This window comes from Chelonia mydas, chromosome 12, assembly GCF_015237465.2.
Source record: "Chelonia mydas isolate rCheMyd1 chromosome 12, rCheMyd1.pri.v2, whole genome shotgun sequence".
Taxonomy (NCBI): domain Eukaryota; kingdom Metazoa; phylum Chordata; order Testudines; family Cheloniidae; genus Chelonia; species Chelonia mydas.
The window spans coordinates 13563042-13577311 of NC_051252.2; the positions used below are offsets into that span (position 1 = coordinate 13563042).

Genomic DNA, 14270 nt, shown 5'->3' on the forward strand with positions numbered 1-14270 from the left:
GTGAACACATGCATAATTGTGTGTAAGCAATTGTGAAAACCTGTCCCTTTGCATATAAATAAGAGGTGGGTAAATGGTAATTATTCTTCAGCTGAACAGATCAAGTTACAGAAACATTACATTAGGTTTAGATTAATTTAATTTAAACCCACTTAACCAAGACACAGTAGAATCTACAAAGGCATAACTATTAAACAACTTTTACTGTATTTGGAATCAAAACTTTCTGCTTATGAGGTCAAATCCCCCTGAAATCAACAAATACAGAGGGCAATCATCACTGGCAGGATCAAAACCATAAAAAAAAAAAATCTTGGGGAGAGAGTATGTATATGCCAAAGGAAAAAGAGCAACTCATCAAGCTTTTGAACAGAATTGGCTAGAAATTAATTGGCAAAATTGAGCTATTCACAAGGTCCCTGAAATACAACATATTCATATTTCCGTTCAACACCCAATATGCAAGCTTGAATGAATTATGTTCTATTACTGCTATGTGTGATAGTTTGACTTCCTAGATAAGCAGAAAACTTAGTCTTCAAAAATACTGAAGAAATTACTTTAAAATACGTATTGGTCTTCTAACAGCATTCCCATCTCGTATATAACTAACACTAACTTTCAGATGGAAGAAAAAGTTTTAACTCTTGAAACCCACCATTGCTAAAACTTATCCAGGCTCCCCCAAAGCTCTCTCCTCCAGTGATTGGTGAGGATGGAGTACTGTGTCCAGTTTTGGGCCCCACACTACAAGAAGGATGTGGAAAAATTGGAAAGCATCCAGTGGAGGGCAACAAAAATGATTAGGGACTGGAACACATGACTTATGAGGAGAGGCTGAGGGAACTGGGATTGTTTAGTCTGCAGAAGAGAAGAATGAGGGGGGATTTGATAGCTGCTTTCAACTGCCTGAAAGGGGATTCCAAAGAGGATGGATCTAGACTGTTCTCAGTGGTAGCAGATGACAGAACAAGCAGTGGGGGAGGTTTAGGTTGGATATTAGGAAAAACTTTTTCACTACGAGGGTGGTGAAACACTAGAATGTGTTACCTAGGGAGGTGGTGGAACCTCCTTCCTTTGAGGTTTTTAAGGTCAGGCTTGACAAAGCCCTGGCTGGGATGATTTAGTTGGGGACTGGTGTTGCTTTGAGCAGGGGGTTGGACTAGATGACCTCCTGAGGTCCCTTCCAACCCTGATATTCTATGACCGACTCCCTGGATATGACCTCTGAACAGCAAGTTTTGTGATCTTCTGAAAGCTTACAGGGGCCCAACCCATATCCTGCAAAAGCCAATAGCAGTCTTTCCATTCTTAATGAGAACTGCATCAGGTTTCATGATAAGAAAATATCTAGTATGTAAATCTAATTAAATGCTGATGCTGACAAAGAATAAGTTGACAGCCCTTCAAATTCTGATGCCTTCAATGCATTAGAAATGGCTCTGCAGTGGCTTGAAGAACAAGAAGAAAATGAGGCAGTGCACCATTCTGCAAATTAAATTATGATTTTGAGGTGTTCAATGTTATAAACTGTTCAACCCACAATTCGTTTGTAAATTAGGGTTTGTACTGATAGATGTGTAAGGTCCATGTGAGGTACTTCACTATTACTAGCTGGTCTACTTCTTTAGGCAACGCCAACATCAGCAAGCCCTAATCTTGCATTTGCCCACATAAATAAAAAAGATGTACAAGGAACCTGAACATCTTCAGAAAATAAGTGGAAAGGGAAATAAAGGTGGGACTATCTAAATGCCCCAGAAGACCAGAGTATATTCTCTTCATCATTCTAATCAGTTGTGCTTTGGAAGAAAAGCTAAATATACTTTCCTCTACCAGATTTCGTATCAGTTATGCTAACAGAAAAATATACCACACAATTAAGTATTTTGAAGTGAAAAATTATGAAGATTGATGTTTCTCTTGTTCATTTGTGATAAGCAAAATGAGAATAAAGAGCATATTTTTAAAAAGCATTGCTAATAGTCAGATTTCCCACTTTGCACATTCATAGGCATATAGCATAAAACAGAAATTGTATTATCTACCTTTGACCAAGGATGGGTGGAAGAAACTAAAGCAGAAGAACATAACCAAGTTAGATTAAGTATGACGTACAAGTACTGTAGCTGATGGTAAACAGATCTAGTTCTGAGGGGACCCATTAAATCAATGGACAGGTTTACTATATTTATTAGCTGTCTGTCCATCAAGGACTCCTGTGTTTAAAAAAAAATCAGTTTTAAATGCCTGCATAATTGAAAATATTTTAAATGAAAATATATCCCTCTGGTTTCCAATTACTATCTAGGGCAAGATACTAAATTCCCCTTCAAAGGAGGGAATGAAGAAAAAAAGTAAAGTCCATTGTTTACAAATGAATGTCATACCACAGATTAGACTGAAAATACAAAATATTGTTATAAGTATTACTTGCACATACATAGTTCTTGTGTACTTCCACAGATCTCAAACCGCCATCTTTCATAAATTGGATGAGTGGGCACAAATTGTCCCCAGGTCACATATGTAGTTGACAGTTCTGATGTTCTCCACCCACATCAATATTTTGTCTACCTGAATGCTTAAACACTATGCACCCTTGAGGAAAAAACTGTGTAAGATAGAGACCAGAAAAAGCTGTGTGTGACTGAAGTTAGATAAAGCTAACCATGGTTTGTCCTATACATATACATATAAATAAAATCTTCCTTCCACTTTAAGAGGCACCCTCTGTGTCCTAGACCCTTAGTCCTCCTGTCTTTCAGCACTGAAAAAAAAGGGGGTGGTGAGAATATAAGCAGCCAAGCTTTTTCCACTACAAACTTCTGTAAAAGTCATCAGAATTGCATAAAATTGGAAGGCAAAGCAAGACAAAAAAGGAAGAGGCTGAGAATGCCAGTTTAGGGATTCCAACACAAGACGTAAAACCACAATTTGAGTTCCCAATTGATAAATCATCTGGCATCTCTGCACTAAAGACAGGATAAATATTTCCAGGCAAGTTAGTTCTTGGAGAAAACCAGTAGTTTCTTATAACAAATACAGACAGCAATTAATTTAAGCGGCAAAGAGTCCTGTGGCACCTTATAGACTAACATACGTATTGGAGCATAAGCTTTCGTGGGTGAATACCCACTTCGTCAGATGCATGTGTATTCACCCACAAAAGCTTATGCTCCAATACATCTGTTAGTCTATAAGGTGCCACAGGACTCTTTGCTGCTTTTACAGATCCAGACTAACACGGCTACACGTCTGATACTTGACACCAATTAATTTAAGCAATTCTAATTTGTTTAAAGTAGTAGTTAGACATACCAGCAGCTTAAAAGAGACAGTGAAGCAAAATAAATTTCAAAGAAAGATGAAGCTCAGAAAACTGGATACGTAGATTCTTGTTAGTTTAGTAACAATTCCGCTTTATATTACATATTATAGAAAAAGAAAAGGCCACAAACCAACAAGAAAAATTGTTTAATCGGACGTCGCCCTTGTAAGACAACATGGAAGCAGCATGCATAGCACCATTGTTATGGTCAAGAGAACACTTCTACTCGAAACCACTGTTTTTGAACACTTATGTAAAGTATATAAAAATGTTATCCTTTTGTCAGAAATGTATCGTGTTTGATCCAGAACAAACACAAATTTCTTTGGAAAGTTGAACGATATTCTGCTTTGGAACACTACCCTTCACACAAAGACATTTTCCAAACTTGTTTTGGTGTTTGTACAAACACAACTGCTTTGCCAACCTTCTCTTGCTCTCTATCATAAACAGGTGGGTAGTGACAGAACTGCAGCACTGTGTTAGCACTACTTAGCCTTTTTTAGCTGTCTCCCTCCCTGCTAACAAGGTAGTGTGTTAGGAAACACTGCCAGCCTGTTGCAGATCAGTTACAGGGAAATTGTAAAAGGAAGGAGTTTAGAAATCTAATCCTCATCTTTAGGGCTGCATGCCCAAGTTAACAAATAGAGATTCTGCAAAATCAAGCGGGACACAAATTTCATAGCCAAGTATCCCTCGTGGAAGATGTCCTTCCAGCATACTTCCATTTTAAACAAGAGTAGGGAGTCTAGACTTCAGCATGTCAAATGATTGAAATTACAGTAATAGCTTGAACAGCCAGAATGTGTAAGATACAGTTAGAATGAATTGGTACCTGTTCTTTTATCTCTAAGTTCCTTTACTTTAACTTTTTCTTCCATTTTGGCAAAACTACATTATTTCAGTGTTTTGAAAGGAAACTTAAATTCCAGATTCAAGGCAACTGGAATTCAATGAGGCTTCCAGATCAAATCTGGTTTGCCACCTTTGTGCATATTCAGATGTAGTATTTTGTGACAAAGTAAAATTTTATCTGGAAGCCTCACTGAATTCCATGACTTTACAGGTTTTAATTCTTATCCATAATGGGGCATTATTGCACAAGGTTTAATGTTAATTTGAAGGAAAAAACGAATCTGATCACAAGCTTCAGATGGCAAGGTCCTTTTATAAAGGTTAAGGTTTTTTTGTATTGAACACTTAAACATTAATGAACTGCCTGTATGAAGCCACTGGTACAAGTGGTGACTAGCCAAGATGAAGAATACATTCTTGTTAGAGTTTTCAAAGGTCATTGATTACCTCTTATTAGCTAATATAATGTACATTTGATAAATTCATTATTTCAGGTTTCTCTCAAATATGTTTAATTTTTTAATCAAAAAGTAGCATTTTAACTCAAATTAATCTAAAATAGTTCCAGAATTTTTTTCAGTGTAAGCAATAAAATACAAATACAATGAGCAACATGTGTTCTGTTCTTATTTGATTTCTCTCATTTCTTGCAATCTCACAAGCTCAGTATTTAGAGCTTAGCTACATGGGGAAACTGAACAGCACAGCCATTCCAGAATAATTCTGTGTGGATACTCTATTTCAAAACAAATGCAACTTTATTCTAAAATCATTACTCCACTTTGCCTAACATGAATAACCAGGACACTATCTGCAATAACCCTTGTCTTTTCTCAACTGAAACATGCTTTGCCATCTGTCATCTTCAGTCATGACATCACATTTAAAATGTAATATGTAAATTCTTTGTGACGGGAACCACCTCCCACCTTTACTTTGTCGTCTCAATGACTGCTCATTCAACAAAGTATCTAAACTTCAATCTACTCAGTTTTTAGTAATGCATAAAAGATCTACTTCAAATCAGAGATTAAACCCTCAGATTTAAAAAAAAAAAAAAAAAAAAAAAGTGGCTCCTTCAAATAGATCAAAGTGAGCAGAAAAATTTCTTAGGTGAGTGTGGCGATGCCAAACCATCAACTTCTGCACAACCTGAGCTTCCATTTAAAATCAAATGAGTGTGTTAACCCTTAGTTGTCAAGGAAATAACACACTACAACATTTTCCAATTAAAAACAGGGTATAAAGCAATGCAGTGCTGTTCCTCTCAGCCTGCCCACAGTCCCTCTCCAGCACTTGGACATATTTTCAGTGCAGTTTAGGTTAGTTTTCACTGCTGATTTTCAGAACCATTTAAGCAGCAATAAAACTGGTAATGAGGAGGACAGTTTCAGTCTGCTGCTCATAAAGAAAGCTGTGAGCAATAAGGGGTGGCAAATATCAAAACTAAGCAGTAGGATCCAGACTGGACTGAGGCTGAGGTAAAGTAACTGTTTTTTGCATATATACCTCATAGAGAAGATGAGGAAGGACTAACACACACAGAGAGAGTGTACACTTTCTCCATTCCATCAGTCAAAGGGGTTAGTGATTAGGATTCAAATGTATCATACCCCAACGAGTCAGAAGCTATGAAAAGCTAGACACCCTAAGTGGGGTATATGTATGGCTGGAAACCTGGTAGGAAACAGTAACTACCATTTTCCCAGCAGCTGTGGAAGCTTGGCTTTTTACCTGGCATTGCCCCTGGTCAGTCTTTGGTTGGTATGTGTAGTCCTCTGATTTGAGTGTCTTGTAAATTCTGTAAGAAAGTGTGTGAGAAAGGATGGGATTAAGGATTAATGGAATGAATCAGCAAAGAAACAGACATAAAAGCTAGAGAGGTTGTTGGGGGAAGGCGTGGTGGCAGGAGATAGGAGAATGAAAAGGAAAACATAATGGTGAAGTTATAGAACAAAATATGGGGAAAGAAAAAAAGAGGAAAGATCATGGGGGGAAGGGCGTGCATGGGGAAAAAAATGAAAAAGGAGTGAAACTGAGAAGGAAAAGAGTGTAAAAAGGCAAGAAATAGCAAGTTATGCTTTTAAACATTTATTAAATGGAAAGTTGATGGACAGCATCACAATTAAACACAGAACACCATAAAGACTATGGAACAGTTACATTTCTTTAATTGCAGAGGCAGTGGATTTTAGGGACACGGGAGCTATTATTCTTCCTGACTAGTACGCTCAGTCCTTCAGCTAGAAGATGTCAAGTAAACATTCAGCTCAATCTCTAAACACAATATCATCACTTTTGCCTATTGTAAAAAAAATCCCTGCTCCACACTGAGAGGGCAGATTGTTGAAAAGTAGAACCACTCCCTGCAGAAATGATAAAACCTCAGTCATCAGTGACTGCTTTCATGTGGAAATTTGAGACATCATCATCCACTTTAAGGTTAGTGTCCATTCAGAAGGCCAAAGAGGTTTAAAAAAAAGAAAGCTCAGTTACCGACATGAGGCAACAAAATTCAAAATTCTTGTAAAAGATGGGAGTTCGTTCATTTCTCTAAGACTATAAAAGATTAAATTAAGGAAAAGTTTATATGTTGTACACAAAATACACATGCACCTTTAGTGTTCTAGCAGGGAGGGAATTTCTTGACCCATTTTATTCTAATTGCAAAGAAATTTGACCCTGATCCATTCAATTCTTGAAAGTTTTTACAAAAAATGCTTCTAGCTCTAAATTCAGAGAAAGTCTTTCTGCATATAGAAAAAAATTCATTTCATTGTGACAAGCAAATGTGACAGCAGTGGAAACCTGGATGAAAGCGTGGTAGTATCTGATGTAAAGCACTGGGAACTATAGCCAGGAAGGAAGATCTGAAGTTTTGTTTTTTTTCTTTTCTTCTCCCCACCCCCCCGAAAAAGTTTCATTTTCTTAGACTTAAGAACTACCCTCCAAAATAGAAGAGACTTGCTTCTTACTGGGCAGAGGTTTGCCAAAGAAAGTGTAGCGGTATTCTTGTTATATCTTACTAAGTTAAATGACACATTTTCATGTGCTATGTATGTTCCTGATTATCAAATCCCTTAGTCCAGTGGTTCTGAACCTGTGGTCCCCAGACCTTGGAGTCAGAAGATACATCTAAGATTTCCACACAGGTCCGCACCTCAATTTGAAATTTTTTAGGGGGTCCGCAAATGAAAAAAAGGTTGAGAACCACTGCATTAGTCATTGGCTGGACAAAGAGTACACAATACCAGACATGTAGACAACAGCAAAGATGAACCTAAATTATATGTGAAGAAATAAACTGATATTTTAAAAACTTTTGTGGTTTTCTCTTGCATAATAGAACTAAATCCAGACATTCTCTCTCCAGGATCAGAGACATTCACGTTCTTATTTTTTGTGTTATTTTCATCTTATTTAAGGTTCTCTTCATTTGACAAACTATAATGGTAATGTAAAAGTTATTGCTCTTTGTTTCCAGGGAAAATTATGCTAACATGGACTTAAGGTTGAGTGTATATATAGGTATTTTACAGTTATAAAAAACAACCGGGATGGTATAATTGTCCCTGAAACATTCTACACCATGGAAATTCAGAGTTAAAATGAAATCTTATGCTAAGATTTGTTAATATGTTGTTGATGTGTTACGGTACAGAAATGCATAGTTAGGTTAACTCTGCCCTGCTACACCACCATGCAATAACCATACACTATGACTAAAGCATTTTATCATCTGTAGTCAGACAGATTCAACTGATTTTTCCCCTTTCATGGCATGACTACAGGGCAAAGTTAGGTTACTTGGTTATCCCACCTGCGCATTTCCATACTTTAAGATTAAATTTTAAAAGTCCAGATATATATTAACATGGATTTTTCTGTATTTATAATGCTTATTTTGGAATAATTAATCATCCTTATGTCACACATACTAAGATCAAGTTAAGGTTGAGGATATATAATTGGTGCTTGGAAATTTACTTTTGAATTAAAAATTTTAGACAAACACTGAATTCAAACCCAAAAAGCAAATGTTTACATGTGATATTTCCTGTAATATGAAGAATGGAAGAATCAACCTTAAAGCTTAAAATAAAATATAAATAAATAAAATAAATAGATAAATTAAAAAAAAAAGAGTAATTTTAGGAACATGTTCACCAGGATGCCCTGGCTGCTTTATACTTCTGTGGAGCAGCACAAAGCAGTCAGAGCATGCTGGCTAACTGAGACGGATTTACAACTCCCAGCAGCACAAAGTATACCCAAAGTCACTGCTCCATCCTGCACTCCCCGCACCCCCTGTACTCAGAGGCCCTAGTTTTCCCCCTCTCCTCCCTAACTTCTCTGCTGACAACATCTGGTGCAACAGGTAGGTTTTTGACAGCAAAATTTAGGATTAATGGTAAATGTTAGATATTCTTCATAACTCAGTTTCAGTCCGCAGAGACAGACAGATGATGTCCTACTTCAGATAATTTCACAAAAAATGGCCATTTGGAAAGAGGACATCTTTTATTACTCTCAATGTGAGAAAAGCCAAGCTTCCCAAAACAGGGAAGACAGTGGCCCCTAACAGCAGAAAGGGTCACTATCTTCTCTGCTGAGCGCAGCTTGGCCTCAGTCCAACTGAGAACAATCAGACATGGCAGCAATTTATGAGGGCACCTCTTCATGGAATTCTCTATAACAGATTATTTGCAAGCCTCTGCTGAACAATAAACTTTCAGTTATGAAGAATACAGCAAAAAAATACTATTAATCCAAAAACTATTCCTTCAAATGCAGTCTATGTAGCATACATACATTTTAGTTTTAGCTAGAAGGGAAGTTTGAAGATGTGTTACTAATATCATTAGGGACAAAAGAGCTTTGAGGCCAGTTGCTACTGTTCTTAAAGGACCTATTTTGAAATCAATTTTAACTCAAATTAATGGATTTATTTGTAAGTTCGCAGACAGTTATTGTATATTCAAAAAGTGCTGAAATAATTGGGGTGTATACACTGTATTATATATAAATTGATAGAATCACTGCTACTTAATTCAAGCTCAAACATGGAGCTGCAAATAGTGCCTTCATAATATGCTGAAAAGTTGCGTGTGTGTGTGTGTGTGTGTGGTTTTTTTAAAATCCAGCATAACATGACCAATTTCTTACATATGAAAGTGGTGGATGTTTAGAGAAGAACAAAACTAGAATATGGGTATCCATTTAAAAAGCATCTCAGATTCTCCCTAAAGTCAGATCTTTTACTACTATACGTGGGTATATTCTGCTCCGTAAGTGAATGAAAATACATATGCAGTATGTTTCAGATTATATTTATTCAAAGCATTAAAAAGCATATCAAAATAAAAACCGAAACAGACTCATGAAGTTCTTAGTCCTTCCCTCTTTGCCTGGAGGAGGAAAGTGTATAAAAGACCTCTGTTGAGCAGAATCTCCACCCACCTGAAAACTCTAGTTTGAAAATGCAGACTATTTTCCCAGAGTAAAAATGGGTTCATTTTACACTCCATAAAAGTAGTTTCATAGACCAACTTTTGAATATATACATAAACTCAATCATTCGGTTTCTCTCGCTCAAAAAAAATCACCAAGATCGGGTGGCTAAGTTAAGACACTGATACTTGTTAAGAGATTATTCGGTTCCTAAAATGTGCTTTTATTAGTCAAAACAGGTTCAAAATTACTACAAGCTAATACAAACTCTTAGATGATGCTATGACGTTAACTCTCTGATTAACACAGAAGAATCTGAAAAATAAATGGTCGAAAGTGAAATGTTCTTACTGAATTTTCTTCATTCTGTAAGATACTTGATAAAATCACAAAAGTCAAAAATCAAAAGAATCCTTACCCATGAATTAAGAGTGCATATCCTTTGTGAAGAGTGAAGTAACTCAGGGTGATACCTACCCCAAAATAGGTAGCTCATTATCATTAGGGACCTGAAAGTAAAGCACAGTAACAAAAGACAGATCACAACCACACTTCAAGATCATATCTTAGCATCTGATAATTCAACTACTGAGTACATCTATGGCACTGATCACTTGGGAAACATGAGAATATACATGTATTCATAAATAAGGGAGATTTTTAAAGCATTTTTGCTCACTTCCCTAAGATAAGTGAAGTTATTTTTTTTTAATATGACTGGAAAAGGACAAAATGAAAGGGAGAAGGACCATCACTGTAATAGATATTTAGACAGATTTTGTGCTGGAATTTTAAAATTTTTATGACTACTTAAAAGTGCTGAATATAAAGAATATGATAATTTTCAAGACTGAATAAATTGTGTTCTTAAGGGCTGAGGCTGAAACTTGCCAATGCTTATCCATTAAACTATTTCCCTTCTGCTATCAGATAAAGCCGAAGGTTGCTGTGATTACACACCAGGGCTTAACAGATGTACTTGCCAATATCAAGTAATATTGCTGAATTGGGGGAAGTGCACTTACTCGACAGTCATGCTCCAATCCCCCATTGGACATAGCGGGGAGTGGAGCCCACAGAGCCTAGTAGAGGCACCAAATGTGCAAACACACTGCGGGGAAGGGGAAGGGTGAGGGGAGAAGTAAAAGCTTCTGGGATCCCTGGAAGAGAGAAAACACAATGAAGCATACCATCCCCCTTCCCCAATGCTGCGTGGGAAGGAAAAGGGGGGAAATAAGTGGATTTACATTCTATATCAATATGCTTTTATAGCTAGATTTCCCCATACAAAAACATGATCCTTTTCCTAGGCAGATAGAGCAGCCTTAAATTCTGTTAAATACAAGCCTTGTCAGGAGATTTTTCTCAGGAGATCTTTCATTAATGTGCACTCACAAATTTACTAGTTAAGTGTTATTCTTAATTTTACATCATTTTATTTTTTGAAACTTCAAAATATTTTAAGCAGGATACAACTCATTTTCCATATATCTTCCAAACAATGCACAACACAGTTATCAAGATAACAAGAACTGTTTCTCATAAACTGGTAACTTCACATTAAAACTGTACTTAGTAGACACTCTTGATATACATGCTGCACTATCTGCCCTTCTTTTCTCATTTAATAACTTGTAAGCTCATTCTAAAGTTGGTAGACTGAAGTATGCCTAGCCTACTTACAGGCTGTTCTATGTTAGGAATTTTTGTACTCTAAAAATTGATTTCTAGTTGATGCAAAAACAGAAATTGGTTTTGTCTAAAATAATTAGACAATTATTCTGAAACATCCTCTAATCGGTCCTCTACTGTCTTATGTGTTATGTAAGAATTTTGTATAAGAATATCCACAAAAGTTTCCTTTAGATTTTCTTCTTATACTGTGATTTCGTATCACAACAGAAAAAAATTTGAGATCCCTTTAGAGATTCAAAAACCTCTCTTCCCATCTGCCAATCAAGGTGAGAACCCATACTTCTAGAGAGTTTAACAGTCAAGTATTACTAAATATAGAAACACAACTTTTCTGAATAATAAAGAGTTAATTGGTTAAGAAATACTACAAACAGGCTAAATTATAGCATAAGGTTTTGCAATACACAGATTATTGGTATTTTATTTACAACATTATCTAATTTAATCTGGAAAAAATAAACCATGATCTCGCAATCAAACATTTCCCTCCCCACTAGTTTACAAATTAAGAATATCCCAATTACAGAAAACTGATTTCTGCACTTACCAACTGTGGCAAACATCGGCTTGCTTAAATGTTTTGTTATCTGAAACATAGCTGTCAATCACAAATTCTTCCTCAAATTGATTCTGTCAATAACTCAGAATAGGAAAAAGAGGATTCTCACTCCTGAAGCCAAGAGAGACCACTTGCTTGACCAGCCTCAGATATTAAGACAACCATGGAGTATTTGTGTCTTTGAAGAATCTTGTGTTAAAAAGAAAAAAGAAACAAAGGATGAAGTAATGAGAAAAACAAGGGATTATTAAAGCATTGCAAAGTGTTACCCACGCAAACAGATAGCTCAAAGACAATTACACCAATACGTTCATAAAAATAAAATATCTATGTAAAACTACAGAAAGCTGCATGCACGCAGCTTAGTCACAGTCAAAAAGAAAAAATGGGATCAAGCCCATTCTCATCTTTCTTGTTTATTTACGCAGTATTTCTTTACTTTGTCTGGTCAATTAGTTATTTTGCCAAACTTATAATGAGTAGTTACATGATGCATCAACTCAAAAGGAGTTCAGTAAAGCTTCTGTCGTTTAAAAGGGAACCCTATTGTTTGTTCTGAAATGTGTGGATGGGATTAATATGTTGTATATAAATTATAGGGACCAATTTTATCAACTTGAACTGGAATGAAGATTTTTTTTTCCAAACATGGCTCATTTGAACAAAACTATCAGAGAGGCAACTCCTTTAAAAAATGATCTGCCATTACCCAAACAAGGAGACCAGTATTCTTTTGTAAAATACCAGTATCAAAAAATTTAAAAAAAGGATCTTCCTCTGCATACATGTACAAACTGTATAACTCTGAGAATCCCTAACACACTCTTGATTGAGCCAAAGCATCACCATTAAAAAAAAATCATCTGGAACCATAAACAAAAATAATCTACCATTCAATTTAGACTCTCCATACACATTAGTAAAGAGTGGAATACAGTATTTATTTCAGTTTATTTTGCATAACCACTCTGCTTCAATTGTAACAAATTGTGATATCACATAAAACTCATGATAATAGAAAACTGCTAAGTTAAAGACTATTTACTTGTATACAAAAAGCACTTGGTCATAAGCACATCCAACAGAAGGTTTGATTTCAAATAAGACTATAAGAAAAGGAGTACTTGTGGCACCTTAGAGACTAACCAATTTATTTGAGCATAAGCTTTCGTGAGCTACAGCTCACTTCATCGGATGCATACTGTGGAAAGTGTAGAAGATCTTTTTATACACACAAAGCATGAAAAAATACCTCCCCCCACCCCACTCTCCTGCTGGTAATAGCTTATCTAAAGTGATCACTCTCCTTACAATGTGTATGATAATCAAGTTCGGCCATTTCCAGCACAAATCCAGGTTTTCTCCCCCCCCCAACAAACCCAGTCTTTAAGGTGCCACAAGTACTCCTTTTCTTTTTGCGAATACAGACTAACACGGCTGTTACTCTGAAATAAGACTATAGTTCAAACGTTGTAGAAAAAACTTGCTGGATTAGAATATTTCTTTGCAAGCACTGGTACCAACACAAGTGTGCACTGCACCTTGTCAGTAAAGTTGATTTTAACACGTTGAGATAAGAAGGAGTTAAACATCCTTGATTATTCTGCTCTTAGAAAAAGGAGATATGCTAATCCAAAACTTCTGTATGGGAGAAAAACTGTCGGGGTCCAAAATTTCAATGGTAAAATTACTGTAAAAAGAAACAAAATATTATCTTATTCTACTCTTACAAGATTACTTTTATCTGGCTTTTCCAAAAATTATCTATGAAAGGTTCTGTAGTGACTTTGACAAGTTTCAGGATTCCATACAGTGAATCCTGGTTCACTTTATAACCAAAAGTGAACCAAAGTTCTCCATTTCCTCACCCAAATATAGCTTATCTGAACATGCCAATATGAAGAACATACTTTTCCCTTGGAAGATCAGAATGAAATAGATTCTTTAAGTGACCTGTGTGGAAACCAAGGCCTATTATAAGATTAGGAAAACATTTTAATTTTGGGAAGGAGGTAAAAGGTTTATTTGCTTTTTTCATTATTTAGGATAAAATATGAGATGCTTCTAGTAAGTTTTTAGTATTTATGAAAATAAGTGATAACTTAGGAGACAACTACAGAAGCTTTGCTACACCCAAGATAGATTCAAATCATCATTCAAGTTTTGTCACAAGTTCTGCCAATAAACCTCAAACTTGATCTGCAGTACCCCCATTTCTGCAGTCCAAGATTTTTCCTGAGCAATTACGTGGAAGTTGTGTGATATGGACAAATATTCACTAAGAACCAGGTAAAAGCTCGCTCTCATTTTCTCTTGTGGCCTAAAACAAGATTTCATTACAGATCTCCAGAGATAAAATAATGAACTACTAACCCATTT

The 14270-nt window shown here is 36.0% G+C and overlaps 1 protein-coding gene across 10 annotated transcripts in view; it reads right to left on the minus strand.

Annotated features, from left to right (window-relative positions):
* CHD9 (chromodomain helicase DNA binding protein 9) overlaps positions 1-14270 on the minus strand; it is a 182004-nt gene that overhangs the window by 160190 nt on the left and 7544 nt on the right. For 6 of the 10 annotated variants that reach the window (XM_037878257.2, XM_037878251.2, XM_037878249.2 and 3 more), the window contains exons 2-4: positions 11880-12080; positions 10056-10146; positions 5921-5987 (exon numbers count right to left, since the gene is read on the minus strand). Coding sequence is in view for 1 of the 10 variants with exons in the window: in XM_037878254.2 (XP_037734182.1) it covers positions 10056-10139 (84 nt within the window). In the remaining 9 variants the exon portion in view is untranslated. Of the gene's footprint in view, positions 1-5920; positions 5988-10055; positions 10147-10662; positions 10798-11879; positions 12081-14270 lie in introns of all 10 variants that reach the window. The other 4 variants (XM_037878254.2, XM_037878247.2, XM_037878245.2 and 1 more) reach the window with 3 other exon arrangements.